This window comes from Bombus flavifrons, chromosome 13, assembly GCF_040668555.2.
Source record: "Bombus flavifrons isolate JBK064 chromosome 13, iyBomFlav1_principal, whole genome shotgun sequence".
NCBI lineage: Eukaryota > Metazoa > Arthropoda > Insecta > Hymenoptera > Apidae > Bombus > Bombus flavifrons.
In genome coordinates this window covers 1,637,487-1,655,911 of record NC_138454.1, presented here as the reverse complement: position 1 = coordinate 1,655,911, position 18,425 = coordinate 1,637,487, and the positions used below count along the sequence as shown (strand labels likewise).

General features: G+C 33.9%; 3 protein-coding genes and 1 long non-coding RNA gene across 9 annotated transcripts in view; 2 read left to right on the top strand and 2 right to left on the bottom strand.

Moving 5' to 3' along the window:
* LOC138186527 (uncharacterized) overlaps positions 1-18,425 on the bottom strand; it is a 51,566-nt gene that overhangs the window by 31,770 nt on the left and 1,371 nt on the right. For 4 of the 5 annotated variants that reach the window (XR_011174907.1, XR_011174905.1, XR_011174904.1 and 1 more), the window contains exon 3: positions 17,632-17,767. The exons of the other annotated variant lie outside the window; for it this stretch is intronic. The gene's annotated coding sequence lies outside the window, so the exon portion shown is untranslated. Of the gene's footprint in view, positions 1-17,631; positions 17,768-18,425 lie in introns of those variants that run through there. 5 annotated transcript variants of the gene reach the window in all.
* LOC138186526 (uncharacterized) lies at positions 1,269-15,954 on the top strand. The gene is made up of 5 exons (XM_069126491.1): positions 1,269-1,409; positions 2,031-2,481; positions 3,920-4,221; positions 6,506-6,761; positions 10,630-15,954. Exons 2-5 carry the CDS (start codon positions 2,221-2,223, stop codon positions 13,003-13,005), a joined length of 3,195 nt encoding a protein of 1,064 aa, XP_068982592.1. The 5' UTR covers positions 1,269-1,409; positions 2,031-2,220; the 3' UTR covers positions 13,006-15,954.
* Positions 15,701-16,637, bottom strand: LOC138186531 (uncharacterized). The gene is made up of 3 exons (XR_011174908.1): positions 16,549-16,637; positions 15,889-15,979; positions 15,701-15,760 (listed from the first exon to the last, which is right to left on the bottom strand). It is a non-coding gene; the product is annotated as an uncharacterized LOC138186531 (long non-coding RNA).
* TrpRS (Tryptophanyl-tRNA synthetase) lies at positions 16,567-18,400 on the top strand. Of its 2 annotated transcripts, none has more exons than XM_069126497.1 (3): positions 16,567-16,835; positions 17,048-17,985; positions 18,076-18,400. In XM_069126497.1, the coding sequence occupies exons 1-3, from the start codon at positions 16,709-16,711 to the stop codon at positions 18,241-18,243; spliced, it is 1,233 nt and encodes a 410-aa protein (XP_068982598.1). In that variant the 5' UTR covers positions 16,567-16,708; the 3' UTR covers positions 18,244-18,400. The 2 variants fall into 2 exon arrangements, with proteins under 2 accessions (XP_068982598.1, XP_068982599.1); XM_069126498.1 differs by having other exon boundaries at positions 16,695-16,835; positions 17,025-17,985.

The following is an 18,425-nucleotide window of genomic DNA, read 5'->3' as shown; positions in this document are numbered from 1 at the left end:
TACTCATTATTATTTTAATTAATTTAATCATTCTAAGCGAACTGACACACAACCATTTCTTTTCTTTCAAATCAATGAGAGTATCCGGATATTTATAAGAAATGCAATTTAATATTTAATAATACTACTTATAAGCAATCAATAGTGTATATGTGCGAAAATATCAGAGCTGTAAAAGTGCTTCCGTCCATTTGTCCATCGAGACCAAATGATGAAATTTAGATTAGTGTAACGATAATTTTATTCGTCGAAAACAATTTATTCACGATCGCGTATTTCCTTTCAACGAGGTGAAAAATCACGGTTTTCGTGTTTTGAACTCAATGATTCTAGAGGACTACACATTTATTACGATTATCCGAGGACCGAAATGTAAAATATAATCGATTGATGAATATGCAAAACGTGAGCGGATAAAAGTTTCCAAGTTATCTGTAACGTTAAAGAACCGAGAATCAAATAAAGGAATTTTCCGATAGATCGATGCTGTTCGTATTTGCTAGAGCTTCTTCCAAGCTCGATTTAATGTACCCAACAAGCCAATTTTATTCTTCGAATACAATGAACATTGCTGTTTACATCTATTTCTACGAGTTTTGTGTTACACATTTTACTATAATCAAGTATTGGAGGAATACGGACATTACATTTTTCTTTCTCAATTTTATTATCGTTTTCTCATTCTTCAACAGCCAATAGTAGACTACGGATGTCTATGCATTTTTATGTTTGTATAAACATAACTAAGGAAATTGAACCTAGACAAAAATTTAGTCCATGTATCAAATACAATATTATAATAAATCCTCTACTTTAAATATTTTATATACTTTTGCATATTCTATACATTTTGTAGGTTTTTGCATTCTTCAATTTTCCAAATATACATAAACATCCGCAGACTAGTCATTACGCATGATATTATACAGTGGCTACAAAACATTCTACGAAGTAATCCTTTCATATATGTAACGTGTTCTAAAAGCACGATAAATATACGTACTGTATCTATAATTGTTGCACGTAACCGTACGTATCTGATACTTATCAAGCGAACGACGTTTCACGAACCGTAAAAAAAAAACATTCGATAATATAAGGCAATTGTGTGACAGAATACGGATGTTTGTCTTCAGCAAGTTCGAGGCAAAGGTGATGTTGCGCAAGTCGTAAAAGTCGAGGCCAAACGGTGTGAAAAGAAAACGGGCCAAGGTTGTACATTACCCAAATCGAGCGATTTCCGGCCTCCATTTCCGATGCGAAACGTAGTCCCAAACCGATGCTGATTTCACGAGGAATTTATTGCCAGGACCCTAAATCATACGATTTGAAATAACGACGTTTCTCCTTTAGTGGCGGATGTCAAATTTTTACCATGGCTCCGGACGATTCCTGTAAAAGCACAAAAGGTTAGTAAAATTGATCGTTACTCTTTTATCTCGAGAACGAAACAACTTCTAAGTATAAAATGTCACGTTTATAATATAGAAATGAGAGTTTTTGAGAGGACTCTTTTATAGCGAAGATAAGTAACCCACCTAGAAGCTTAACCAAATCTATCAACATCACTTTCTGAAACATTTATTATCTTACTTCTAGAATACGTAATTAATGTTTAACTCTTGAAAAAGATAGATAGATAGTTGACCAGTTTGGTTTCAATGTGGCTCAAATAGAAGAATTTCTTCCTCTTCGTTTTAGTCTTTAATTACAACTATCTTTTTAAATTACGAATTTTAGACTTTTAATTACAAACCTAGATTTATAGATAACATAATAACATACTAATAAGTTAGTATGTGGAAGCGAAACATGAATGACTTTGCCATTAGCAAACTATTAATTTTTATGCATTCATAGAAAATTTGAAGGTGCAAAAAGTAACCACAGTGTGATCATTAGGTTACATTTTGTTAGAAATTAAAAAATGTCCTGACTCTTTGCGCCGATAGTGTTCTGAATTTAAATGTCAATGACCCTCGGGGTAGAAAAAAACTCTTCGATAAAATAATATTCGATAAAATTTTTAGAAGACTTCCGCATCGAGCGATACGCCAGAAGTACGAGGTTATTATCGGACAATTAAAGATTTTCACGAAATTTTCATCGACGTGATCTGGTGATTGCGTCATGTCGTCCTACGAAGGACACGTTTACGAGCGGAATCTCACTTGAAGACGCAGAGCCGAAGGGAAACGCGCGGAGAGCTTCTAAATTACAATGTCAACGCCCGCCACGGACCCGCTGCCGTCCACCGTTTCCGGGGAATTGACGACCGCTCTTATACCGACGGTTACCAAGATCGATACACGGCTGGACGTCAATCCCGTTTCGGTGGTTTTGGCGATGTCGATAGTCTACATTTTATCACCGATCACCGTCGTCGGGAACTCCATTATCCTGGCCGCCTTCTATAGGTACAAAAGGTTACGGACTGCATCCAATTACCTACTAGTCTCTTTGGCCGTCAGCGACTTTGGGGTAAGCCATCAAGTAATTTTAACTATGGCAACCATTGAGACGTGATCGACATCGATGTGTTGAATTAGTCCAGTTTTTTATCCTTCTCTCTCTTGTAAATAGAAATCATAGAAGAAGAAACATGACAGGTATATTTTTTTTTTAGTTTTTAATTTTAATATCACCCTATAATTAAACAGAAGAATTTTAATATGACGTAGTTGACGATCACACAGTTTTCTTTACTCTTATGTCACTTATTGGCTGAAAACAAACATTAATTCTTTTGAAAATAGGTGATAAATTCTTAAGAGACACAATATCTTAAGAGAGATTAATTTATACAATTAATATTCTTGGTACTTTTTAGTGTTCAGAATGGTAACAAAAAAAGCACATCTAATCCCCAAATTAAATAAGAAAGTAGCTTCGATGTAGAATTTATTGACGACATACTGAATTTTGACAAAAAACAGGAAATTTGACCTATCATGTTCTTCGCCTGTAGTATTCAAATATTGTCGATAAAATAATGTTATTCAATAATAAATTAATTAAATTAAATGACTTAATCAAGTTAAAAATAGAATGTAAAGAATTATAGATCAATATCGTCAATACTTGGCTTTTATTAGAATCCGTTTCAAAGGAGATATCAACATTGAAGTGCCCCATTGTTTCTCGAGATTGATCGTCTAACGGGATATTTTAATTAGTCAGCTAATCAATCAGAAAACGGGACGAGGCGAGGATTCTATCCCCGCTGCAACTCGTACGATAGTCCTTCCGCCGCGATTGATGTTGACACGTTTCACTTTTAGTATACAGGGCTACCCAAAATTAATCAATCAAACTCCTTTATATTTTATGTATACCATAAATACAAATAATTTATATGATATAATAAATCGAACACAGACAACATAAACATAAATCGTGATAATTAAACATTATCATGGATGGTTCATAAAAAAACTCAAGTCACTCTGGCTCAACATAATAAACCTTTATCGATACGGCACCTTTTCTTATACTTAATCATAGACTATATCGAAACGAACGAGATCTTACAATCTGATCCTACATCGAAATAGTTTGTTTTGAACAGTTCAACCTAGAAACAAACCACGTATACGTTGTCACCTGCTGCTAATGACCTAAAGCACACTCTGTTATAATATCCCAACATACAGCAACTCACCCTCTCTGAATAATTCCTCTTTAGAGAATGTTCGCAATATTACTACTGAAAATGGCTTTGAACTCTGTTTAATTTTACGTTCTACACGAACTGCAAGCGTAAACGTTAAGGAACGCTTGGAAACATACGTACGTTTATTATAAAACTTTCATTTTGCCCAATGTCTGTTGTTTATAGAGTAAGTTCCGAAGAGGTCGTAGAGATGATTCTCGCCTCTAATCATCCAGCATATGCAAATCGGATATTACTTGCACGCAGGTCGGTGTGTTCATGCCCTTTGGGATGCATCTAGAGTTATCTGGGCTGCCGGAAAATGGCGTTTCCACGTTGTGCATCGTACCATACTGCATCGTGATTGCACTGTGCAGCGTGAGCGTGCTGGTGACTGTGGCAATCGCTGTAGACCGGTTGACGTCGCTTGCACAGCCCCTCAGGTACAAGAACATCATCACTCACAGCAGCATCGAGAAGTACATCGCCGTGTTCTGGATCTACGCGATCATTGTCGGCCTCTCACCTTTGATCTACGCCAAAATACCAGGAGAAACTCAACCACACAGGTGAGAGCCGCTTCAATCTTCTTTTAGTTTTAGTTTCATTAATGAACCGATATAGTAAACAATGTAAATGGCAAAAACATTTTTTAGTAGAAATGGTCAAACGGATATAAATTCCATGTGGAAATTCACGATGAAAAATGTTGTAAGTGATAGAATATGTTATTTGAGCATGTAGGTCTATCTGTAGGTCTGTATATGAGCTAATTATTATAGATTATGTTTACAAAAGATGAAAGCCTAATATATAAATAAATACAATAAATTTAAATAATGGAAATAAATGTTATTAACATTAATTTATAATAATTACGATAATTAATAATTATAAACATTAATTTATTCTTTAGGTAATTCTATAAAGATGATGAACGCTGAAAATCAATATCGTTCAAGTGGTAAATTATACACCTGGTGAAGAAAACAAATAGATTTATTGTTTTTATTGAAAATCTTCATTTCTGACATGTATATCTCTTACCATTTTGAATTTTCGTTTGTTAATTAAATTCAAATGTTATAGGATTTTCTCATGTTGGAAAAGATTGTAAATTGCATTGTTTATAACATAAAGAATATGTTCATTCGAAGAGTGAAGGTATAAAGGTCAGTAAATAAATAAATGTGAGTTAAAGGTGATGAGAAATTTTTAGAATACAAATTACTGAATAATTGAATTAAAAATGATGAAAAATTGGTACAAAAATTTTGAAAAATTTTAATGTCTTAATAGTTATTATTGTCAACAAAAATCTCACTCTGAAAGCGCGTAAAATAAGTTTAATTAAATAAAAACGCGAAGTTTGTAACTAAATTTCTTTTATTCTATTAATTCTTCCGAGAATCAGAATTTCCTATGAGTATTGTTATAAATTAAAATGCACGCGGTAGGAACTTTTGCTAATTCTGCACAGCAGTTGAATCCTATTGAACAAACATTTCGAAAATTGCTAAAATCAGATTGCTCACTAGTCACGTTCCTCAAACAACCGACGGGTCGAACGGACAGTAGTATAAAACTAGGAAATACAATCATGTGTTCCAATCGAGCCTGCGCCTTTTTCACATTTTGCACCGACAGTGCAAAAAAATAGCAAGGCCAATTTCTGTTCCTGTAAACAAACGTAGTTAATTTTCTACTTCTATTTTTTACATACTTCATCGGAACGTAACAAAATGTAAAGTTCATTAGGGATGCATGCGTGCTGTGATTTTCTATTCTGTCTTCATTTTACGTGTTACAATTTTGTAACTCTACTGTAATATAAAATAGAATAGAAAGATTCTTTCGAATATAAAAATGAAATGTACACGAATTAAATATATGTACATAATCAATTCTGTAATAAATTATCAGTTAAATTAAGATTTATCACTCTCCTTTTTTTACGCGATGCCTTATTGGGATCGACAATTGGTCCCTGAATTACAACCGTGCCATATTAGGATTACGATGCAATATGCAGAAAACATATGCATGATTTACAGTAAAAGTCACGGATTGAAGCATGAATTGCATGGTTATCCAACCAATATAGAGTAATGTTATTTTAACCGCGCCACGTGTCGTGTTTGCGTTACTATAATAAACGCAATCTAATCTCCTTGTATCCATTAAACATCAAACGATAGATTACATCTACAAAGTTTACATAACCCCGTTAATTTTTTCAAGTAAAGGTAAATAATTATGAAACGTAGTCGAAGAAAGAATTATCTTCCGATCTAATAGTTGAATAAACAAACGTCTTGAAGAAATAGCGATCATCGACCTAAACTCTTAAATCATAGAATTCCAGAACGATCTATACCAAATGGTTAAACTCAGTCATCAGCACACTACTATCTTAAAATACAGCAGTATCAACACTTCAAATAATCCACATTTTTCTCGAATTTATATTAAGTAATTTATGATTTCTTAAAACTGTTCATAGCATTGAAAATCAAAATACCAAGTAGATAAAATCAAGCATTAAGACACCACTGTATATTAAACAGGATAGCTGTATCAGTACTTTGAATAATCCACATTTTTTCGAATCTTTAATAAACAACCTAAAATTGCAAATCAACAAAGCAAATCATTGAAATTAATCACAAAGCACTTTCCAAAAAAATTTCGTGGAATTGACAAACAGGCCTTAACCTTGCCGAAGCACCTGGCATACGTGTAACGGAAATTAACAGGCGCGTGCACCATCGAATCAAACAATATTCGAATCGACGCAATTATATAACTCGATCGCTGAACTAACGAGTGAAATTAATTTGCTTTCTGTCACAGTGGCAACTGCAGGTTCGGTGCAGCGGTGCTCCCGCCAGTAAGGGTGTTCCTGGTAGTGGCAGTATGGGCACCCAGTGCTCTCGTTCTCCTCGGTTGCTACATGTACGTGTATCTGGTGGCACGTGCACACGCACGTGCGATTTACACGGTAGAACTATCGTTCAGACACCAGACGCAGACCCTGGCATTACCACGCTACGGTCAAACACTAGCAGTCACGGTCGGCGCGTTTCTCATCTTCTGGCTTCCCTTTCAAGTGAGTAGATGGTCTCCTATGCGACCGCACACGGTCAACCAAATAGATCTCCATTTGTAATCGAACCACCCTATGCGCGTAAATTCTTATAAATTAGCATTCCTTTCGACGCGCAACGCCAACGTGCGTTGTTTCGCTATTATTACTCTCATACTACTTGCACATCGGAGTTACGCAACATCATTTCTACTTTGCCTGGCATGCATGCTCGTAACGTAACACTGATGTAAAATTTAAGAACGTCATGGTGTGCATGTTAAATACGTACTTCTCCTTAGATTATGCTTCTTTGTATTTTATATTTCTACACTGCGCGTTACACCAAATTTGTAAGTATTTAAACATTTTTAAATTATTGAAAATATATAAAATTACATCGAATGATGTTTCCCAACCCAATTTTGTCCTCTGATTATATCTCAAGCAAAAGTAAAATTAGTATATGTTCCCTATGTTGATGAATACAGTAGTTTAACCATTCGATTTTGCTTTCTTTCAATCAGATTTTGTGTAATCTACTAATCAGGTTTTCTATCTTTTTGCACTTTGTACCTGCATAAGAATTAAAAATTCCATAGTTACGATTAGTGTATAGTACAATTATGGCTTTATATTTATAAAATGCATATATCTCGAGGAAATTATATTTGAAGCTGAAATTTAAAATTAATTGAAAATTTTGTTTAGAATGCAGCATTTGCCTAGTTGCGTAGCTTTATGCTGGCTATTTTTGTTTGCCTTCATTACACCCTTATTAGTTACCGGGTTTTAATTACTTGAGAAAAAAAAACGTTAATTTCCAATTAAAACACATAATGGGTAGTTTACTTGCCGTAAAGGTTGCAATACAGTATTACTTGTAAACCATAGTCCAGGAAAATACGTATAACGCGAATGATGTAGAAAATTTAATAAGCACTCTACGAAGCCAAATATGAAAGAGAAAAAGTTTCGAAATGAGATCATCAGTTTTTAACTAATATAATAAGATGCAAGCGACGTGACAACTTAGCGTAACATGAAGCTAACATGAGCTAGGCTGATTTTGCTACATAATAAATCATAAGTCATAATAAACAGAACAATAATGTTAATAACAAAACAAATATACTAAGATACTCGTTGTATTTTCTAACGTTAAATATAATCTCTGAAATAAATTTGCATCTGTGCACGATCCACCAGCTTGCAAAACTTTTTCGTTTTATTTTTGCAAAATGAAACCTTTGAGGCACAATTTGTTTGCAATTTTACCGCATTCGAAAACCAATACTCAAACTGTAACTTGGCTCGACCCAGATTATAACAGAAAAAGAATGTTCACTCCTAGGTTGAAAACAAAATTATTTTTTCAAATAAAATATTTAATTCTATGTGTATAAATTGTAATTTAATTAAGTAATTTATATTTCATTTTTTTATATATAAAAGCAAAAATAAAATAGAGTTAGCTGATAGTAAATTCCGTCCTTGGGTCATTGGCAATCGATTGATGTTGCGTGAATCGACGTGGTAATGAGGTTTCCGTAACCCGTCAATCTCCATTCCACGAGGAAAAGTTTCACGAAGAAGGAGGTTGAAAAACGACACAACCTCCGAAATTGTGGTAACGAAGAAGCAGCAGAAATGGGCGTCTTCTAACTGTGAAGAAAAAGAATTTAGCTCGAGGAAAACTCTTGGAGAAGTATTCTAAATAGCCTACCATTTTTTTTATCGTTAAAAGAACAGCTCCTAGGAGGGCAACAATTATAAACAATTTCATTGGATGACAAAACTAACAAATGCGAGCGATTTTAGCGATTTTTCCTCTTAGTTCTGTGAAAATTCGTTGCGATAAATTAATCGAATAAACTTTATCCAAGACAATTTTACGAATTTTTATTTTATCGTTCAGTTTGTCACTCCAGTGGTAGAAGCGTCGTTCATTTATAAAAAGCTACAAAGCGTTTACAAATATAGGAAAATTTTTTATATATCCCCACCTTAATAAAAAAAGTTTAAAGCTTTTTAAAGAACTGTCAACTGCAACTTATTTGTTAAAATATGTATCAATAAAAAAGATCTTTATCGGTAAAAATTTATATGTATTTGATCTTAAAGTCAAAATAATCAATACAGTCATATAATACAAAAATAATTGTTAATGATTTAATAACAATTAATACAGAAGTAATGTGATCATTTTTACAAAATTTTTTAGATCCTCGACATTAGTAGATACGTAGCACATTAGTAGTGTTATTAGTATTTTGTCATAAGAATGAAATCATATTATTAAATTCCAACTGAATATTTATAAACAACGACATCAAAGTAGAATCAGGCTAAATAAAGACTTTGCCATCGGAAAAAATTATGCGTCTTTTTTCAATCATGTATATGGAACGACATATCAGGTCTGTAAGTATGAACCCGGAATTTGCCTATAGATGGCCCTAGCTGATAATGTAGTTATCACTCATATCAATAGTCATTGATGCCAAAAGTCTTTGTTGGCATCTCACAAACATTTTCGACTCAGAACAATACAAGTTTCATACAACAGCATAGTTTGTAATAGCGTTGAACATGTCAAATTTTGTGCCTAGAAACTACGATTTGCGGACAGCATTGATTTTCTGTTACCATTTGAAGAAAACTGCTGCAGAATCGCATCGAATACTTGCCGAAGCTTACGGTGAGCATGCTCTTGGTAAATCACAGTGCTTTGAGTGGTTTAAAAAATTCAGAAGTGGCAATTTTGACGTGAGGAACGAAGAACGTGGAAGACCACCGAAAAAGTTTCAAGACAGCGAATTAAGCTATTAAAACCTGGCGAAATCGTTAATACTGAGCGCTACCGATAACAAATGATCGATTTGAATCGAGCTTTGCGTGAAAATCGACCAGAATATCAAAAAAGGCAACACAAAGTAATTTTGCTTCATGATAATGCACCATAATATACAGCAAAACCGGTCAAGGAAACGATCGAAACGTTCAGTTGGGAAATACTTTCGCACACGGCTTACTCACCAGACTTGGGTCCGTCCGATTACTATTTATTTGCATCGATGGGACACGCACTTTCTGACCAGCACTTCACTTCTTACGAAAATGTACGAAAATGGCTCGATGACTGGTTTGCCTCAAAAGAGAGACAGTTTTTTTTGGCGTGGCATCCACCAATTGCCAGACAGGTGGGAAAAATGTATAGCTAGCGATGGGCAATACTTTGAATAAAATATTTTTAATCATTTTCATACAATAAACGTGTATTTTCTATACAAAAATTCCGGTTTCATATTTACATACCTGATACTAATAATGTTCTATATGACTTCTTCAAATCCCATGTAAAGATAAAATTCACCAAAATTCAAATACATATGGATTTTAGTTCCATACACAATCTACTAACTTTCATTAACAAAGATCAAGACAAATAATTCCCATTTTAGTTCACGTATTACATGGACATATTTATAACGATGTAGCTCAAGCGTATTATTCAACCTTTGAATGTTATAAATAGATTAACGCCATCCATATAGATCAAGTGAACGGGAGAAGCATACATCTATGAAGATAATGACAAAATTTTCTGAAGTTTAGCCAATGTTTCTTAATCTTACATTTTTCTTTAATATATTCTCCTCTCTTATATTATACATCATCTTAAATTTGAGAAATATTGGAGAAAATTTATCGTATAAATTATAAACAAAATCAATTGAAAGAAACTTTAGCATAAACTGCTCTAATCGCTTCTCATTTCCTTGTTGAACGTTTCACACGACATAAATCAGAACCCTCCCATAAGATCAAGCAACAAAAATCGAAGCAGGCTGAAATTACCTTCTTAACATAAGGTAAATTTGCTTTACAGACCTGCATGCTGCTGGATATTTTTTGCGGTACCAACATTCTTACCGAATGGGCGGTCGTATGGCTTGGACTGCCCATTATGGCGCACAGTGGCGTGAATCCATGGATTTACGCTTTCCATCACGGCGAAATGAGGGTTGCAGTGGTTAAGATTACCAAGAAGCTGGCTGCTTTCCTCGGAGTGACACCCAGCCGTTACGGTTGCTCACCAATGAGACGTGGTTCCAATACGAATATGGAATTAGCCGAGGTGAACAACAGCAACGATGATAGAAGGCATCCTGTGGAAGATTGTTTCGCCACAAAACAAAACAACACTTTGTACACAAGCAGGCGAGGCCTGGAAGTGTCAGGAAAGCACACAGACATCTCACCAGAAAGGAACATGGATCATACGTCTTCTGAGAGTAGACAAGCAGACATCGTCGAGGAGAATATCCACGATCTCACGAAAATGCTTGATCTAAAGTACATCATCGATCGGAATCACATGATCGACTCGAATCACAATATCGACAAGATCAAAAATCTGAAATATCTTCTGGATCCAACGTTCAATAAAATTAGGCACCTGCGAAGATTGAATCACAAGAGGCTCACTAGTAAGAATTTTTCGAAGGCGTCGGAACCGAAGTTCATCTCCTATCAGAATTTGAAGAGCGACGTAACGTTGAATCGCAAAGTATTGCAAATGAATACTATGTCAGACCCCGTGCTAAGCGCTAACAGTCCCATAGTGCACACAAAAGATTTCCACAACGGTTTGAGTCCTATCAATTGCAAAAGAAGAAATTCGAATCTTTGTTCGATGTCTGATCCTAATATCAAATCGGCGATCGCAATCTCTTCAGAGGTGAATCTTCGACTTCCAACAGGTGGGAACACCACCGAAGCTCATAGATACTCTGTACAGAATTTGGATCACAATAATAAGTACGAGGGTGGATTGGCTAAACACGTTATGCTATCTCGACAATTGGAGAATCAGAAGCGACTTCAAATTTATCCACGACCACGGTTGAAGATTAATAGTCCCTTCGATCGAAACAGTCCGAATCTAAACCTCAGACTTCAGAACAATTACACGCCGCCGTCCACCCCGGATAGTACGAGGTCGAGCTTGTTGGATAGCCCAAGGCAGAAGACGTCTCCGAAGCACATAACAATTACTTCTAACAAATTAGCCAATCTTGTTCATGTGGATAATACTCCGAGGTACTTGGAGCCCAGAACAGATCCAGCTTTCAAAGTATTACAAATGCGAAGAAACATGGAAATACTGAAACATTCCGAATCGATCAATACCATCGAACCGATGACACACGTAAGATTGTTAGAGCCTTACAGAGTCATGGAGAGTCTGGCAGTACCGACAATACACTCGGAACCACCGAGTCCCATAGATCCACTTCCTCTTGCTCCTCTACAAGAAGAAGACACGAAGAACTCTGAAACGTCGAAGCCTTCCATTAGTATCGATTGCTTAAAATCTCCGATGGGTAATAGGAGGAGTCCAGTTAGACATTCAGACCCTGTGATACCATCCGTCTTGTTAAATATTGAAGATTATAGCGAAGACCGCGAATCAATCAATAACAAATCTAGTCATGATAGTTCCTCAAATAATATGGTATTGTCGGGTCAAATAGCACCAATAGAACCCATCGATCTATTCGAAGCCTTGTTGAAAAACTCAGAAAGGTGTCGAGAAGGGAGATTACCAGACCCTATCTTCGTTGAGCACGATTCGACGAGATTCAGCTCGAGAAGACCCTCGGACTCGAAGTGGTCAGAGTCGTCGAGAAGCCAAGAGATTCTGTCCAACGTAGTCACCGAACATCAGGCGTTCCCTTCGTCCTACTCGGTGAACAATTTTCAAGTTTGTAACAGTGGCAGCGATCTCAACGATCTGACGTCCCTCGATCCATTTATGTGCCCGGACGCGTTGACATCGTCGTTACGCGAGTCGTTTTTTAGCGCTCCATCCGTACCTGATTCAGAAATCTTCACATCGTTCGAAGAAAATGAAGAATTCACACTTGATTCTGAACACAATCTGTCTCCTTATAATTCCAGATCGACGATCAATTTGAAAAAGTCAGCGATCGAGAACGATCTGCAAAGCAAGTCCACGGAGTCTATGTTTCGAAACGGTTGTCTATCAACGAAATCGTGTGCGATTTTGAGATTAGAGCCATCTTTACATCGAAATAGACTGCGCGTCAAACCAGGAGTAGACTATATCCTAAAGGATATGTCTATTAAGAATTCACATTTAGCCCCGCTTGCCTCACCGACACCTACAGAAATCTGCACTCCTACCATCGAGCTCGTTTCGGAAATAAAAGGTGACAGTGGTGTCGGTGTCAGAGTATAGATTTATTGTGGATGCTTCGAAGCAGTTGGTGAATAGAATTAATCGTTCGTTCAGACAAACATGGTGAAATAAAACGAGGAAGCTTTACTTAGAATTGTTTTTCGATCGCGATGTTTTGCTCGTCGAATTGGGATTTTTACGGTATACATACCATGTTGTATAATGATACGATTACACGTCTGTATTTTTATAATAGCCTGATGCCTGCATGCAGAAATTATTCTGTCTATCTTATTCTAACGAGACGTACTGAGACGTAGGTTATCGTGAAATAATGGAATCGAACATTTCAAGCTGGACTGTGATAGTACGACGTGTCTTTAGCGAGATCATAGAACGATCACATGAGAGAGGAAATTCTATAATTGTTTGACGATAATTAATCCTTCAACTCCTAAGAATAGTTACAATAATCGTTTGGACAGAATGCTTCAAGGAAACGAAAACTTATTAATTCATTGAGAAACTGCTCCGAATAATTTTATCTGACTTTAATCTAAGGAGTCTTAGGATTAAATTCGTTATATAAATTTGTAATATATTACACAATTCACATTGACATACTTATGTTAATATAAATAAAATAATTCAAAGCGTAAAATGTCAAAGGAGGAACATTGACGAATAATGTATAATTGATTAAATTAATCATCTACTGATAAAGCGAGATCGCTATTGGAAAAGCAACGACGGTTCGATTTGTATTTATAGATACCCTTTAAAACGTACGTCATATTGATTATATTTATCAGATTTTGCCTCGCTAATGGCGGTTGACTTGGCCAATACTTAAACATATTTCAGCGTTGTTCAAACGTTACCCGAAACACTGTGCCAAGCGGATTGCGCAAGATTTACAAACCTTTCCTTTTTCCTAGATCAAGTAAACGAAGACAGTGAACTACAATTACCGTTTATGTATGTACCTGATTAAAAATTTGCAAGCGAACAAAAGTTTTTCTGACGAAATATCGATGGATAACGTTTGCTTTTGCACAGCCAATGAGATCTGTCTCACTTATACCATATTTAAGTTCTACTTCATACTTCCATTTTCTCTTTCGACTAGTTACTTAATCATATCCAATTTTAATTAATTTAACACACATGACTAACAGTTCAAGATGATGAAACGTACCGTTATGTATTATATGAAATTTAAATCAACCTCGTTCCGATCCTCACAAAATTCTAAGCAACCTGATTATCGGCATTTTAGAGGCAAATACGCGATAAAATGATCCTCTGTAAGAATGCTCAGAGAATGTAGATAGTTTAGCGTTTTAGTAAAGAGAAAGTAACGTGAAAAAATCGTTGTTTCGCTGTTTACGCGAGAAAAGATAAAGCAGAAAGCAAGAATCATCTTAGATCCAATATAATTTATTTAAGAGTATTGTACAGTAGAGAAAACGTAAGGACCAAAAATTTTCAATATACGAACTCTAATATGGATGTCGTCAGCCCTCGACTTAGTAGCTTGTAATTATACAATAAGACATCATCTACATAATCGATTCTGTTTTTTTATAATGTCTGGTGTTAATCACATAATCTGATGGTCTGACATTTGAATTGATCTATGAGTATCTCTATCGAAATCTAATTTTTATATCGCGTCGCTATAAAAAGTCGCTTCACTAGTTCGGATTTCTAAAAAAGAAAAGAAGAAAATTATCTCGGGACTTAGATCGTCCTCTCAACTATTCACAATGCCAATGAAATATCGAAACTACTTTTATATACATATAAGTTCATAAGAAGATTCTTCGTGAGACAAAGTTATTTTTGTCATACATCTGGGATATTTTTTAAAACAAATTTTCCCCTGCGCTCGCTTAAATGTATGTGCGCACAAATATTACCTATACATACTATCAATCATATAGAAACACACTATTTTTCAGTTCAATGAATAATACAGATGTGTGTAATAGTAAAGATATTTCGCAAATGGAAACCAATTCAACAGTATGAGTTTAACTTCATGAGGACATCCTAGAAAACTTGGAAGAAATCGTTGACAGAAGTGAATTTTGAAAATTACGTATTTTGGATAAATGTTCAGCATTTTCAGTAGCTTATAATAACTCAAAACAATTAAGGAATTACCTCGTGAAATGACTTTACTATTTAATGATACTTGTTTTTAGAACAAAAATTCAATAGCGTATACATTAGACATTCGATAAAAATATGACTAAAGATATAAAAACGCAATGCTCTAATTGTTTTGAGTAATATATATTTGTAAAATAGATAAGAACAGACTAATAATTCTATTAAAAAAAATGATTTTATGATTCATAAATTCTTCCTATTTCGTTTCTACGAGTTCTATTTGCATCCTATGCTCGTTGGCATATTTTTAAGTGTCCTGTATAGCTGCATTTATTACATTCTCAACAAATTTTACATCATATTATATGGAAAGTTGTAAAATATGATTTACTACCTGTCTCGCGGATGTCTAAATTAAAATTTTCTTTTTAGTACAATGCAAAGAAATCTCTAAAAGTAAACGCTAACGCTTCACTGTGTTAACGACTGCAAACGATGTACAATCAATTTTTTAATTATACGTACAGTAGTAAAAACAGATTTCATAGTTTTAGTTCCTTACCGACGATTCGTTCTATGAAATGTCTTCCATTTGTATAAATCATGGAGGAACAAACGAATGAAAATCTTGATTCATTCTTGTATGCTTGATTTTAAGTTATAGATTAATATCGCTCTATAATACATACTGGAAGTTCTGTACAAATAAAAGAACATTTGTCAAAATGAGAGGCACTGATATATTTTTATGAAAAAACATTTTATCGTTCTTTGTAAATACCGAAATATCCAAATAAAAAACAGAATCACAAATTGCAAATTTACATGATACTGATGAAAAGAATATACGTTACTATATTGTCCAGTTGTTAACAACAAATTTGCATCCTATAACATTCATTTTACCCATAAACATCTGTAACACATTATCGTCAAATTATTATTTATATTTACATATTTTAAAATAAAATTAATTTTCAGATAATTTTAAACAGAAAAATTACAAAAACTAACGCTATGATTTTTTTTAAATTTATTATAATTCGCAATATAACATAATACATATGTTTTTGTATATATCCAAAAGATATAATACATTAACTAGACAAGACTCACTAGAAGTAACAAGTTATCCTAGAGTTTAATTGTATATTGAAATAATAAAATAACTGTAAAATCGAAGTTTTTATGTAGATTATAACTAATAGCTAATTTCAATAGAAAACATTAATATATTACATGATTTAATAATAAAGATCATTATTTATTTGAATTTATCACCGTGAGATGACGTTAGTATTTCAAATACATAGTTCAAAATATATCACACTTACTATATTGACAGATAATTTGTTAGATAATTCGAACCTCACAAAAACAATTATAATTAAATTTAAATATATTTTAATAAAAAATTAATAAATATAATACTTGTAATCAACTGTATATGATGCAACAGCAAAAAAAATTACTGAAATTTCTTACCTTGAATGTACAAATGCGTGCGCAGGAAACATAGCATGCGGAGACCGACATAACCCTGTTGATTTGTAACCAACTCTGCGTTGCATATGATATATCTTTCTCCTAGGAATCTTTGCACAATCGCACCTAAAAATCGGAAAATAATTAAATATAAAGAAAAATGACAGCGAAAGAAATTGAAATTGACACGTCAACACTAAATGGGAAAGCGGATGAGGAGGATATTGTGACACCTTGGAATGTTGCAACTAAAAACGAGACTGGAATTGATTATGATAAGCTTATTAGTGAGTTCCATAGAAAATATCTCTCATAAAAATCTTTGAAAAGTATTTTTATCACATAAAATAAAATGATATATTGTTGCTTTATTATCTTCATTTCATAGATTATAAATCCTTCCCATTTTTTGAAAGAGGACAAAGATAACATGCACATGTGAATATACACATTAGCTTATAATTTCACTTTTTCAGAAGATTTCTCTCTGTTATTGTAGAAAGATTTGGAAGTTCCAAGATCGATGGAGAACTATTAGCGAGATTTGAGAAAATCACAGGACAGAAACCACATCATTTTCTTAGAAGAGGAATATTCTTCTCTCATCGAGATATGAATACTATCTTGAATCTTTATGAACAAGGAAAACCTTTTTACCTTTATACTGGTAGAGGACCCAGTTCAGATTCTATGCACTTAGGACATCTTATACCATTTATGTTTTGTAAATGGCTTCAAGAAGTATTCTGTGTTCCATTAGTCATACAACTAACTGATGATGAGAAAGCAATATGGAAGAACATAAAAATAGAAGATGCGATTAAATTGGCCTATAATAATGCAAAAGACATTATTGCTCTTGGATTTAAACCAGAGAGTACATTTATTTTTTCTAATTTAGAACATATTGGAAATAATCCTGCATTTTATCAGAATATGATCAGAATACAAAGAAGTGTTACATTTAATCAAGTGAAAGGCATTTTTGGATTTGGAGACAGTGATCCTATTGGAAAAATCTCATTTCCGCCAACTCAAGCTGCTCCAGCAATTTCTGGAACTTTTCCCTTTATTTTTAAGGATGCAAAAGTTAATTGTTTAATACCATGTGCTATAGATCAAGATCCCTACTTTAGAATGACAAGAGATGTTGCACCAAAAATTGGCTATCCAAAACCAGCCCTGTTACATTCTATATTCTTTCCAGCTTTACAAGGCTCTAAAACAAAAATGTCAGCTAGTGATAACAATACTGCAATATTTTTGACAGACACTGCTAAACAAATAAAAAATAAAATTAACAAGCATGCATTCTCAGGAGGACAAGCTACTATTGAAGAACACAGACAATTAGGAGGCAATTGTGATATTGATATATCATATCAGTGGTTACGATTCTTCCTAGAGGATGACGAAAAATTAGAACAACTTAGAAAAGTAAGTTTAGTAAAAATTGAAATGTGTTCCTTAGTATTAATAAATATAAGAATATATATATGTATATAATAATAATATGTAAACTTTCAGGGTTATATTAGTGGAGAAATTTTAACAGGAGAACTTAAAAAAGAATTAATTGAAGTGTTACAGCCTTTGGTAGCTGCACATCAGGAAGCTAGGAATAAATTAACAGATGAAATAGTAAAACAATATATGATTCCTAGGGATCTTGGTTTTGTGGCAAATATAAAATAGTTAGATGCAAATTGCTTATTATGTATATAAAACACATAGGAATACTTTCATCAGTTTATTTAATTTTATTTATTTTAGGAGCACAAATAATTTTTTCTTTAAGAAAATTATTTTTTATGTCATGATGGTAATGGATTAAATTGCTTTTATAAAAATACGTACTTTGTATTTGCATTTACAGT